General features: G+C 37.7%; 1 protein-coding gene across 1 annotated transcript in view; it reads left to right on the forward strand.

Moving 5' to 3' along the window:
- The window catches only part of SLC5A12 (solute carrier family 5 (sodium/monocarboxylate cotransporter), member 12), a 37,751-nt gene that overhangs the window by 14,223 nt on the left and 9,666 nt on the right, over positions 1-13,862 (forward strand). Inside the window, exons 7-11 of the mRNA XM_005873087.2 lie at positions 830-959; positions 2,188-2,276; positions 6,009-6,121; positions 10,383-10,450; positions 12,984-13,070. Of these exons, the coding sequence (XP_005873149.1) occupies positions 830-959; positions 2,188-2,276; positions 6,009-6,121; positions 10,383-10,450; positions 12,984-13,070 (487 nt within the window). The remainder of the gene's footprint in view (positions 1-829; positions 960-2,187; positions 2,277-6,008; positions 6,122-10,382; positions 10,451-12,983; positions 13,071-13,862) is intronic.

Below are 13,862 nucleotides of genomic sequence, written 5' to 3' on the forward strand. Positions count from 1 at the left end.
TACGGTTGAATGTGGATGGATTTAATTCCCTTCAAACAATGAGTGGTTCCAAGAAAATGCTCAGTGTTGCTCTCCTGGTCCCTGCAACTAGAGACAGATTGAGATTTATTCTCTCAGACGGATGTAAGGTTAGCCTACTTTCAAGTCTCCTCTGAGATTAAGAAAATGAGTAATTGACTTTCAAAGGTCAGTCATAAATGCAAAATAACCACAGAATGCTGCAAAATTATATGCATAATTATCATTAAACATATCTGTGTATCACAGAATAAAACAAATTGCTCCAAAAAAAGATAGGTAAAATGACCTTGGGCTTTTCATACTTTCTATTGTCTCTTTAAAAAACACTTCAACTTTCATGTGAATGAATCTCCAAAGTGTGTATTTACAAAATTTGTCTATGCCTACATTTATCTTCTTATCCCTCTGGAAGGAAATATGTTAAAATGTAAGTTGGCTTTTTGACAGTTTTGTTAATTGAGTGGAAGGAACATCACTTGAAGCTATATGTGAGTGATTGTTATGTGAAATTTCATCTAAGAAAATAGATCTCACACCACACATTGAGGTTTTGCAGAAAAACTCCCAATTTCAAAAAGAAAATCCATCAAAAATCTATTTCATTCAACTTTTGTAATCAGTCTAAAAAATGTAATGTTGTCAAACACACAGAAAAGCAAAAATATAAGATGTAATAATTCTTGAAGACTGTAGACTGTAGAATTTTATTTTTAAGCAAAAATGTGCCCCAAAGTTTTACTGTGTTTGGTGGTGACTTCCCGATAATATGGCATAGAGGCTACCAACAGACCCATGTGTTCTTCTCTAGAGCCTTGTACTTCAACCTGGTGGGTCTCTGGATTATTCTGGTGTGTGCTGTCTTCTCTGGCTTGATCATGTACTCCTACTTCAAAGACTGCGACCCTTGGACTTCTGGCATTATCTCAGCGCCAGACCAGGTACATGTTCCCTTGGGCAATGGCTGAAACGAGCATGTTTTTAGCCATTGATGGGTAATATTGGGGTCTTTCTCTTTTTCACCTGGATCTATAACCACTTTCCACACCCCAAAGACTAGATGGCTTTCCTCTCCTCTTGGGTATATTACCACATATGAGGGTCTAATATAAGGGAATAAACATGTAAAAAGAAGGTACCTCACCTTTTCCTTGAAGACAAGGCCAGGAACTAGGACAAGGCTGAGGAGAGAGGAAGATGTGACTAACGAATGGGTTTGGTTGTCAATGCTACCAATAGGTTGTGGGTTCAATTCCTAGTCAGGGAACATGCTTAGGTTGCAGGTTTGGTTCTGGCTAGGGCATGTGTGGGAAGCAACAGATTGATGTTTCTCTCTCGCTCTCTCTTTCTTTCTCTTTCTCTCCCCGTACCTCTCCCTGAAATGAATAAACAGATCCTCAAGTGAGGATTTAAAAAATTATTTAAAATATTATTAAAAACCTCCCTTTGTGGGCAATATGATCCCCTACATATTCAACTGTCTTACTGTATCCTATGGGGACTTCTCTCTCACAAATCTGGCTACAGAGTAGAACTGTAATACCTAGATTCTCTGAAGACCTGTTTTTTTGTTTGTTTGTTTTTTTGTTTGAAAATATATTTTTAGTAATTTCAGAGAGGAAGGAAGAGGGAGACAGAAATAGAAACATCAATGATAAGAGAGAATCATTGATCGGCTGCCTCCTGCACGTCCCTCACTGGGGATAGAGCCCACAACTGAAGAATGTGCCCTGATCAGGAACGGAACTGTGATCGCCTAGTTCATAGGTCGTTCCTCAACCTCTGAGTCATGCCAGCTGGGCTAAAGACCTGTTTTAAGCATTTGTTTCTAGGGTTTAATTGCTAACTTTAACAGTAAACAAAAAATATCATACTTTACAAAAAAAAGAAAAATTTTAAATTTTGAACCTTCTAAATTTTGCCCAGCCCTTTTTCCTAATACTGTCTCTTTTCTACCCCTTCCATGCCCCTACAGCTGGACCTCAGGTCCATGGAATTGGATTGACCATAACATTATTTGCTAGTATGCAGCTACCTTAGTCCAGGCACACTCCTCTATTATTATTACATTTGTATTTTTTTAACTTTCTTTTGCTAAAAAGCTACATTCTCACATTTCAGACACTGCTGATGAGACCACTAATCCTATCTTGTTTGCCTCCTCTTCAGCTGATGCCGTACTTTGTCATGGAGATATTTGCCACGATGCCTGGGCTACCAGGACTTTTTGTGGCTTGTGCCTTCAGTGGAACTCTGAGGTTAGTGCTGTGATGATAATGATGGTAACTGTGAGGATGATAAGGGGGATGGTGGTAGTGATCACTAGTATTTACTGAGTATTTACTGTGTGCCAACTGCCCTGCTGAATGCTTTATTTGTATTTGCTCATTAGTTGCCACACTTTACATGCAACTGAAACTTTACTCATATTATCATCAGTTTATAGATAAGAAACGGAAATTTAGCAAGGTAGCTAAAACTTACCCAAGGGGTCATAGTAAACTGCAGGGGCAGGATGTACGCCTAGGTCTGAGCCTAGACTAGACCTCTCTGTTTATTTTCTCAACCTTGTCTGATGCCCGCTCTCCCACAATTTCACATCACCCTATCACAAGGCAGCTCACTCGGTGGCATTTATCATTCAACAGATCTATCCTTTGCAATCCATTCTCCCCATTTTCAATAGCACACTCAGGCAGCTAATAACGCCCATCCTCCACATGTAGACATTGTTCTAAATACAAAATTATTCATACATTTATTCAGATACATATTTTAGAAGGTTTATATTATGCCAGACACAGTTGAAGACTGTGGGGAGGTAGGGATACTGCGCAGAAACAGGACTGCCATTGCCCTCATATGGAGTTTGCATTATAATTGACGTGGAAGATAAACAATATATAAGTGAACAAAATAAACTAGATATAGTTTGATAATGACAAATAATTTAAAGGAAATAACAGAGTGATATCTGAGAGAGAGGTGAGGCCTGGGGGTTATATTTTTAATAGGGTCTTTAGGGATCTCCCCTTTGAGTTGGTAACTTTTGTGTTGAGATCTAAAGCATGTGGAAAAGCCAGGTATTGAAGAGCATGGGCAGGAACCTGTACAGGCAGGTAGAAGAGCAAATTCCAAAGTCCCTCCCCAACCCCGGAAGAGAAACTGCATAGAATATTTTAGGAATGAAGAGAAGAGTTAAAGCATGAGAAACTGGGAGGAGAGGAGAGGAGAGGAGAGCAGATGAGGATGAGTTTGAATTAGTGAGCAGGCATCCGATCATGGAGACCTTCATGAAATGGTAGAGTTGGCATTTCAAATGAAATGGGAAGGTTTGAAGCAAGGGAATGAGTGATGTCATACAGTTAAGACTCAGTTTTCCATGTGGGGAAGGGACTATAATAAAAGCATGAGTGGTGCAAGTAAGTAACCTGTTAGGAGGCATTTGTCTTAATTCAGGTGAGAAATGATAATGATTTGGAGGGGCAACCGTGTTAGGAGCAATGCTCTAAAACAGTAAGATAGTGTCATTCTTTTCCTTTAAGCCGGACCCACTGCCTTCCTCCACATGTAGACATTATTCTAAATTCAAAATTATTCAGAGAAATATTTTAGAAGGTTTATATTATGTCCCTTTATGAATCAGAGACTCAGCTGGTGGGAAAAGTCTTGTTTCTTTCTTGGAGCTCAATTGCAAAGAATCAATTACAGAATTGTTAAAGGCCAATTTTAACATAGTTACTTTATCAGGGTCAAAATTCTAGCAGTTTCAGATCATAAAAGTAAAAATTTTATATCTTATACCTCAAACCCCTTCTCACAACCCACTATATTAATCAGTGTTAATGATTTCTTATTAACAAATCAGAACATTTTTTACTTATGTGAACATATATACCTTTTAGTGTACAAAAAAAGAGATCATATTGTATACACTGTTTCTTTTTTCAGAACATTTAAAAATATTTATTGAATTTATTGGGGTGACAATGGTTAATACAATTATATAGGTTCAAGTGTACTAATTTTTTTTGCAAATTGTTATTTATTTTCATTTATTTTTTAAATTAAAAAAATAAATTATTCACCACCACTGGGGCTCCAGGGAAGTTGTTAGGCCTTCACCACACTCACTAGGCACCTGCAAGGACCCACTGTCAGTGGCAAACTGTCTTTTATTAATTAAAAAATTTTAATGTTGACATTATTTCAGGTGATACCCTTCCCCCTACCCCCTTTTCCTACCTCCACCCACCCCTCCTCTCCCTCTCTAGGCCCTCACCAAACTATTGTCCTTCCTTTTTTACAACCAAGTAGTATTCCATGGTGTAAATGTACCACAGCTTTTAAAAAATGTTTTTATTAATTTCAGAGAGGAAGAGAGAGATAGAAACATCAATAATGAGAGAGAATCATTGATTAACTGCCTCTTGCATGCCACCCACTGGGGATAGAGCCTGCAACCCAGGCATGTGCCCTGATCAGAAGTGAACCCTGACCTCTTGGTTCATGGGTCAACACTAACCACTGAGCCACGCCAGCCGGGCTACCACACCACAGCTTTTTTATCCACTCATCTACTAATGGGCACTTGGGCTGCCTCCAGATCTTGGCTATTGTAAATCACACTGCATGAACATAGGGGTGCATATATTCTTTCTGATTGGTGTTTTGAGATTCTTTGGATATATTCCTAGAAGTGGTATCCCTGGGTCCAAAGGCAGTCCCATTTTTAATTTTTTGAGGATCTAGAACTATTCAAACCAAAATGAATGGCTCTATTATTCTGCATTATCAAAGAAGAAAAAGTTTGAATTTTCTTTCATACCTTTGGTGCAGCTATAGCAAGTCTTCAAATGTGCAATGGAGGATAACAAAATAACTACTCATGAATGTCCATGGAAAACTGAAAATAGCTGGCCAGGCTTCATTCATCAGCTTGTTTCTGTTCCAGAACTTTGGTTTGTGGTTGTGATTTTGCACCATGTGAATTTAATATGGTTATCTATTCTCTGGCTGAGATATTCCTGGTCTCTATAAGGAATTCAATAAGATTCCGTGTCATTCCACAAAGAAAACCACAACTTTCAGGTCCTCTGTCACCTAAGTGAGTTTTAGGGCCATACAACTGAATTCTGATTGGAAAGTCAGAGCTTTCATGAGTTTAGGTCTTTGGCTCCACCCTAGTCTTACCCTTTGTCTTTTACTCCCTTACTAATTACACAGGAGCCACTCTCATAGCTCCAGGCTGTTGAATGCAAGGAGCTTTCAGGAATTTAAATGTAATTTTCCTTTTGTTCTAGAACATCATTTCCCCAATATGCATGGGTGTCTTCAGTGCTTACTGTAACCATCAATTCCTAAGGGGAAAATTTTTTAATTTCATATTGGTTTAGGTCTCTGAGAGACATGTTGTCATAGCACTTTGTTATTTTCCTTTGTCACAGTTTTTACAATTGTTATCAATTACTGAATTGGTTGTTAAATTTCCCTGTGGCCAAATGAAGTGGGAGATCTTTGTCTTTCTTGTTCACTATTGTATGCCTAGTGCCCAGCATGAATAAACAGATGCATGGACGGTATTGATGAATGAATGAATCATTACTGAATGGCAAAGTGAACTGACACCTGGGTTAGGGCAGTCACCACTTCTTGCTTTAAATCCAATCTAAGCTGTCCCCACCTTGCCACACCCAAGCAAACACCCACATACACAATCTCTGTTACTCTCTGCTAACTCATTTAATATCTTATTAAAAGAAATTAGTTGGAGTTAAAACATGAAAAGCTAGCTTTTTCAGTGGACTTTGTGGAAGAATTAAAAGAGCATTAAGCACAGAAGCAGCGTGGAAGAGTGAGTAGATAGGCCATTGGGTTCCCCTAGAGTTCTGTTTTCTTAGAGCCCTTGTCTATTTGCCCTGGAAAACAGTGCAAGCTGGTGGCTTAGCTTTATTTACTTGGACTATGTTCTTGCTTTTCTCTCCCTGTAGCACCGTGGCTGCCAGCATCAATGCCTTAGCAACAGTGACCTTTGAGGATTTTGTCAAGAGCTGTTTTCCCCATCTCTCCGACAAGCTGAGCACCTGGATCAGTAAAGGCTTATGTAGGTATAGCCAGGGGATCTTCATTCCATGTCACGAAATGTACATGTGGTACATGTCAAAATCCTGCCCATGCCATTCAGGACACATGAGGAATCTCACATGTAGATTCTTATACTTGCAAAGATACCAGGAGGGTACCAGCTAGCTTTACCTTTCACCATTCTTATTTTTTACCTCCTTTTGTGTATATTTCAGATTCATCACATCAACATCTTTTGATTATGCTATGCATTGATCATATTAGTTCCTCTACATGGGAAGATATTCTGCTCACTGTGGCCAGTCCCTTTCTAAAATCAAATTCTTTTCTAAAGAATCCTGTATTACCCAACTCCCAGTAACCTCACCTCAAATAAGAATTTCTCTTTGTTTAGTCATAAAATTGCATATTACATTTTTAATTACAATAACACTTATTATCTTGAATTATAGTTTTATACATTTTACTTCTAAGTATGAACAAACTATATGCTTATTTACATATTATAAAAATTTAGGTATTTTGGAAGACATATGAACTTGAAAAATTATAGCTACCTAATGATGTCACCTTTTTTTAGCTTAAAATTTAAAAATGTTTCTATTATTATCTCTTTTTTAAACAAAAAACATTGCCTATTCATGTGTAGTTTTTCTTTCAGATTAACTTTAAAATAATATATTGCATGTTACCTAACTGCACTCTCCCCCATGACATTGCATTAAACCTGAAAATGTATTTGGGAAGAATTGACGTTTTTGTAAGTTTTACACCTAAATAATAATTTATTTTTTCCATTTTATAATATAACAACTTTGATTCCAGATATTAATTATGCCCATGTCTTTTTTCCCTCCTGCTTGACCCCCTCTCCTCCTCCTCTTCTTCTTCCTCCACCTCCTTTTTTCTTCTTCCTTCTTTTTTCTTCTTTCATTGATGTTATCAATGAGATGCGTTCCCATATTTCCTAAACTGTTTATGATCAATGTGGAAAACCTATATCTTTTTGTTTTTATTTTATAAAGCATATATATTGCCATTTCCACAACTATTATTGATTTTCAAAATTTCAATTGTTTTTCTAGTAAGTATGGTAATTGCCTGCTAATATTGGTAGTTTAATCATCTCCTTCTTCTCAAATGTTCTTCTCATTTGGGTTGTTTGTTCTCCATTTCCTTCAGTGTTTCTCCTATTTCCAAAACTTGGCTCTTTTCCTCTAAAAACATTTAAAGAAATCAAGTTTTTTTTTCCTGCCAATTTTTAGTTCTCCACAAAATAAAGTTTAACAATAATAATTTTAATTGTGCTATTTGTGTTTGTTCCTTACGTTTTACTATAAAAATTAAGTCATGCAGCAAGGTTTGGATACTTTTGCCATGAATGCCCAATATATATGCCACCTGAATTCTCCATTAATATGTTTCCAAACTTACTTTTTCACATATCCATCCAGATCTCTAACCATTCATTAATCAGCATGTTAAAATACATTTCCCCTAATTTTTTTCATTCATGTTATTAACTAGAATTCAATAACTGCTTAAATTTGTCTTTAATGCAAAATCTATCTTTCATTCTACAATGAAATGGACACATGTTAAGTTTATGTTTGCTAAGTTTTGACATATTCATACACCTGTGCGATCCAGCCATTGAAGATGTAAAGCTTTAGCATAACCCTGAAAAGTCCTCTTTTGCTCATTCCAGTCAATCCCTGCTCCTACTTCCCTCCCTTAGAGGCAGCCATTATTCTGATACTTTCCTCTTTTAGAATTTCACATAAATGGAATCACACACTTTTTGTAGGACTCCTTTCACTCAACATAATATTTCTGAGTTTAATCCATACTTTGTATGTGTACCCATGGTCCATCCCTTTCTATTGCTGAGTAGTTTGAAATTGTATGGATGTACCACAGGTTTTTTTAAACTTCTACTTCTATTGGTAGACCTGGGCTATTTTAGTTTGAGGTTATAATAAATAAAGCTGCTATGAATACTTTGGTACAATCTTTTTTTTTTTTGTAAATACATAAGAGTGGAAGTGCTTGGTCAACTATCATGGTTTTTATTTTCTTGTGTTCACTCCTGAATCCATCTTCACCTATATATATTGGTGTTGCCCCCTGTCTTGTTTTTTTTTTTCATCTCATTTGTTTCCTCTTGCCCTTTTCTTATTTGCTTCATTGAGTTTACATATTGTTGCATCATATTGAGATTGCCAAACAGTTTCTAAATACTTTTCTTTTCTGGTTCTTAAGGTAAATTACTTCCAGAAAGCATAGTCTTTACTTGAGCATTTAGATGAATATATTTATTCCCTTGTTTGGCAATATTTGCCATGAATCGCATATATTCTGTTTCTTTGTACTTATGCTTGAACAAGGAGAGATCAACACTGACCAGATGCTTGTTATCTGGTTAGTTGAATCGCCTGGATCTATTTACTATCTTGCATAATGAATTAGAGCTAATAACAGGTGGATGGGCATTGCTCCTGGTATGATCCCAATTTCTAGCAGACATTTATGAGTATGCTGGGTTGAGGTACAAGTTTCTTTATGCCCATGGTTTATTGTCTGGTCCTCTGGGCTGATGCAGTGCTGGGAAAACCCACAGCATCTGCTGCAACTGTGGAGTTTCCTTTCCCTCTCACATTTGCTGCTTTGTCTGTGGGTCCATGTACTCCGGGTCTCTATAGAACCCCCACCAATTTCTCTAAACTCCCTGACTTGCAGGTTGCTATTGATTGCAATCTGGTGGAAGTATAAAGATTTTTGGGAGAGGAGTCTGGATCAATTCTCTAGTCAGCACAAAAGCAGAATTCTTGGGTTGAGGGGTGGTTGCCTAGATTCTCACTTGAACACATAACTGTTGGTCTAGCAAAAGGGTAATCAATAGTCGAGAGGAAACGTATCTTTTGTGATTTTCCTCAGGAAGGTAATGTTGTCCTCATTTATAAAGCTACACAGAATCAGGGCAAACATTGTTTTCTGCAATCTAATCTATCATCTTTAAAGATAACAGGAACAATTTTAGAATTCTGAAATGTGTTTATTGATCAAACTTGGTTTTGGTGTTTTGTGAGTTTCCTTATTTTTCTGTGTCAGATTGAGAAGTTGGGAAATATAGCATAAAAGTTACTAACCTGATTTAATTTTGAGTGATTTCCTGATCATAGCTATCATGTACTAAACCTGAATATAATAATAGTAAGTAAGAATATTGGCAAAAACATAGTACTTGCCTATGTATCAGACACTGTTAGTTATATATTAATGTATTTACATGTAGTTCCTTTTTAGAATGAGAGATCCTTAGGGCAGGTGTCAAGTTCTGACTGTATAGCATCTAGTAAAGTGTCTGACTAAATTGAATTATTAGTCACATTGGAAACTGAGCTAGATATTTAGCTGAGAGAGAATTTCAAACAGAATGAGCAAAATCATTTTCTCTCTGTTTCTGTCATTGTGTTTCCCTCTAGGTCTATCTCCAACTCTGTGTCTCTTTCCTCTTTTTTAGTTTATGGCTATTAAATGTACTCTTAAGGTGATTTTTAAACAAAAATACACTAAAATATATTTTTAAAAGACGATTTAAAAGAATACATCTTCTTTAAAAGATGACTAAGACGTATATGCCGATTCACTCAGCAAGACCCTATGATGCTAGAGGCACAATTCAAGGTCCTCCAGAGTATGGTACCCGATGGCCTTTACGGTCCTCCAACATAGATATGCAAAACAAATAATTCATTACACAATATACCTATAAGGATAGTATGCATAAATACTATTGGGAAATAGACCAGGAAACTTTCCAGATTTGCAAAACCTCTGAGGTAAAATATATAGCTGTTTAGTGATTTCCAAGTTGAAAAACTATCAGAATCGCAGAGAGGTTAGTATCTTCTTCAGGTGATTGTTGGTTGGTCGAACTGAAATTAGTTCCCACTAATTTATTCTGGATTAGCCTCTGTGAGCGCCCGTTCCATAGTTTCATGTTGCTTTCACATGACAGTTTTCTTCTTGAGTCCTGGATAGAAAAGTATGTGACACTAGCTAGGTTCTAGCTCTTTCTGCCTGACCTAGGAGAGCTAGTTCTGGGGAGAAAATCTCCTAAATGTCCCTCATGGGGCTTGTGAGGACTGAGAAGGGAGGATGGTTCTTACTGACATCCCTTCCGATAGGGCCTGGTCAGAGGGAGTCCTGGGCAGAAGCTAAAGGAACACTTCAAAGCCAGTTTGGATAATGGTAACGAGTTTTTTTTTTCCTTTCAGGTATCTTATTTGGCGTGATGTGTACCTCCATGGCTGTGGCTGCGTCCTTCATGGGTAGCGTTGTGCAGGTAATAAAAGAGGGAAAAGACACATTTATTTCATAGCAATATTTTACCCATGTCTTTGCTAATGTTTTGCCTATTCCTCCAAGCCACTCTCTGAGGCCGGGTCCAAATTAGACATGCATGTAAAATTTCAACCAAAATTACCTGCAGAAGAGGAAACTATTAAAAACTAATAATGGATTCAGGTACACAGCTGTGTGTGTGTGCACATGCTCACTGCCTGCATGGATAGTGCCTGTGTATGTTCAACAAAGCCAGGGAACAAGGCTGTAGGTTGACAGCAAATTGGTTTAATGAAAATCTTTTGCCAGTTCTCTGGGTTCAATACCTTAGAGACTAAGAGACGTGGAAATGCATTTGTCAAATTCCCTTAGTTTGCAAAAGGGAGCCATAAAAGTGGGATATGGGATATGCGTGCCCAATGGCTTCCCCACCATACCTCAACTTAGTGCTTTAACATTCTTGAGGTGTTCTGAATGAGATGTCAGAGGCGGGGTAACAGACAATCATTATCAAAATACAATTGTGCCCGGCCACTGTGGTTCAGTGGTTGAGCATCAACCCATGCATGGTTCCATTCTGGTCAGTGCACATGCTCAGGTTGGGAGCTCGATCCCCAGTAGCCGGCATGCAGGAAACAGTTAATCAATGATTCTCTCTCATTGTTGATGTTTCTATCTCTCTTTCCCTCTCCCTTACTCTGTCTGAAATCAAGAAAAACATGTTTTTAAAAAATTTAATACAATTGCTCAAATAGCTGATCAACTATGTAAGATATGAAATATGTTATAGGTATATTTATTTGGTACATTATATAAAAACTTTTTGATAAAATAGAAAATACAAACAAACCAATGAGTTTTAGCTTGAGAAAAGCTATTTCTAAAAATCATGGTTACCTGTGCATACACACACACACACACACACACACGCACACGCACATGCACGCACGCACACAGGTTTGTTTGTATGTATTTTTATTTTATTTTATTTTTAACAAAATACAACAACTTTTATTGTTTATAGTATTACATGTCTCCTTTTTTCCCAATTAACCCCCGCCACTCCCACCCCTGAGTATAAGTCCCCACTGCCCCAGTGTCTGTGTCCATTGGTCATGCTAATATGTATGCATACAAGTCATTTGGTTGAACTCTAACCCCCCCGCCCCCGCCTTCTCTCCGAGGTTGGACAGTCTTCTCAGTGCCACCTTGCCTCTGGATCCATTTTTGTTCATCAGTTTATGTTGATCATTATATTCCACATATGAGTGAGATCATGTGATATTTATCTTTTTCTGACTGGCTTATTTCACTTAACATAATGCTCTCCAGTTCCAACCATGCTGTTGCAAATGGTAAAGTTCCTTCTTTTTTACAGCAGCATAGTATTCCATTGTGTAGATGTACCACAGTTTTCTAATCCACTCTTCTGCTGATGGGCACTTAGGCTATTTGCAAATCTAAGCTATTGTAAATGTGCTGCTATGAACATAGGGGTGCATATATCCTTACTGATTGGTGTTTCTGATTTCTTGGGATATATTCCTAGAAGTGGGATCACTAGGTCAAATGGGAGTTCCATTTTTAACTTTTTGAGGAAACCCCATACTGTTTTTCACAGTGGCTGCACCAGTCTGCATTCCTACCAGTAGTGCACAAGGGTTCATTTTTCTCCACATCCTTGCCAACACTTGTTGTTTGTTGATTTGTCGATGATAGCCATTCTAACAGGTGTGAGATGCTACCTCATTGTCATTTTGATTTGTATCTCTCAGATGATTAGTGACTTTGAGCATGTTTTCATAAGTCTCTTGACTTTCTGAATGTTCTCTTTCGAAAAGTGTCTACTTAGGTCCTTTGCCCACTTTTTTATTGGATTGTTTATCTTCCTTTTATTAAGTTGTATGAGTTCCCTGTAAATGTTGAAGATTAAACCCTTATCAAAGATAATATTGGCAAATATGTTCTCCCATGCAGTGGGCTTTCCTGTTGTTTTGATGATGGTTTCTTTTGCTCTGCAGAAGCTTTTTATTTTGATGTAGTCTCATTTGTTTATTTTCTCCTTAGTTTCCATTGCCCTAGGAGCTGTATCAGTAAATATATTCCTATGACATATGTCTGTATTTTTATTTTTTTTACACAATGTTTATCATTGAGTTCAGATGGGAGAAATTATTTCCAGAAAACACGTGATTAATAAAGGGCACAATCAGGACTAGGACTGAATTTTTTTACATATATTTTTTATTGATTTCAGAGAGGAAGGGAGAGAAAGAGAGAGATGGAAACATCAATGATGAGAGAGAATCATTGAGTGGCTGCCTCCTGCATGACCCTTACTGGGGATCAAGCCTGCAACTCTGGCATGTGCCCTGACCGGCAATCCAACCGTGACCTCCTGGTTCATAGTCCGATGCTCAACCACGGAGCCACACTGGTGGAGCAAGACTAGGACTGCATTTTATCCCAAGTGCAAGAAAAAGGTGGTCCCCTATGGTTCATGAAGTCATGATTTTGATGTACTTTCTCCACAGGCTGCGCTCAGCATCCACGGCATGTGTGGGGGGCCAATGCTGGGCTTGTTCACCTTGGGAATCGTGTTTCCTTTTGTGAACTGGAAGGTAAGGATCCTGCACCTCTCTCCTCTCTCAAATTGTCCTGGTAATTTGTCTTTGCCAGGAAAAAAAAAACAACGACACAGTGGCTTCTTTCCATGGAACTAAACAAAACCCGAGCCCTCCTGTCTCTGACTTCAGTGAAGCCATTTTAGAAGCAGAAAACAAAGAGATGGTCCTGAAATAACAAATGTCATGGCATCAAAGCTGATTATTTTTTAAAATATATTTTTATTCATTTCAGAGAGAGGAAGGGAGAGGGAGAGAGATATAAAAACATCAATGATGAGAGATAATCATTGGATGGCTGCCTCCTGCACATGCCCTGTGGACCCTACTGGGGATCGAGCCCACAACCCAGGCATGTGACCTTAACCAGAATTGAACTAAGGACCCTTCAGTCTGGAGGCCAACACTCTATCCACTGAGCAAAACCGGCTAGGGTCCAAGCTGATTCTTTAGGGTTGACATTGTCTTCCCTAAAGTAAGGGCTCACCAAATGAAATTTAAAACATACAATAAATTCAGAAATAGTTTGTTAAAACAAAATTTTTAAAACTTCAAAATATATGTAAATGTTTTCTATATTTGTACCTAAATTATAACTAATAGAAGTTAATGAACTAATTTAAGGAGGAAAGTGGAGATGAGCCCTGCATATTCTGAGAGCTTAATCTTCTTAGTTTGGCAAGCTGACAAACTAATAGGTTGTCTTTAAGTAAATATTGGTCGGGTGACTGTGTAGTAAGTATAACTCAAAATGAACATCTATTTGGAAAAATAATATAAAATATTTAA

This window comes from Myotis brandtii, unplaced genomic scaffold (assembly GCF_000412655.1).
Source record: "Myotis brandtii unplaced genomic scaffold, ASM41265v1 scaffold399, whole genome shotgun sequence".
Taxonomy (NCBI): Eukaryota; Metazoa; Chordata; class Mammalia; order Chiroptera; family Vespertilionidae; genus Myotis; species Myotis brandtii.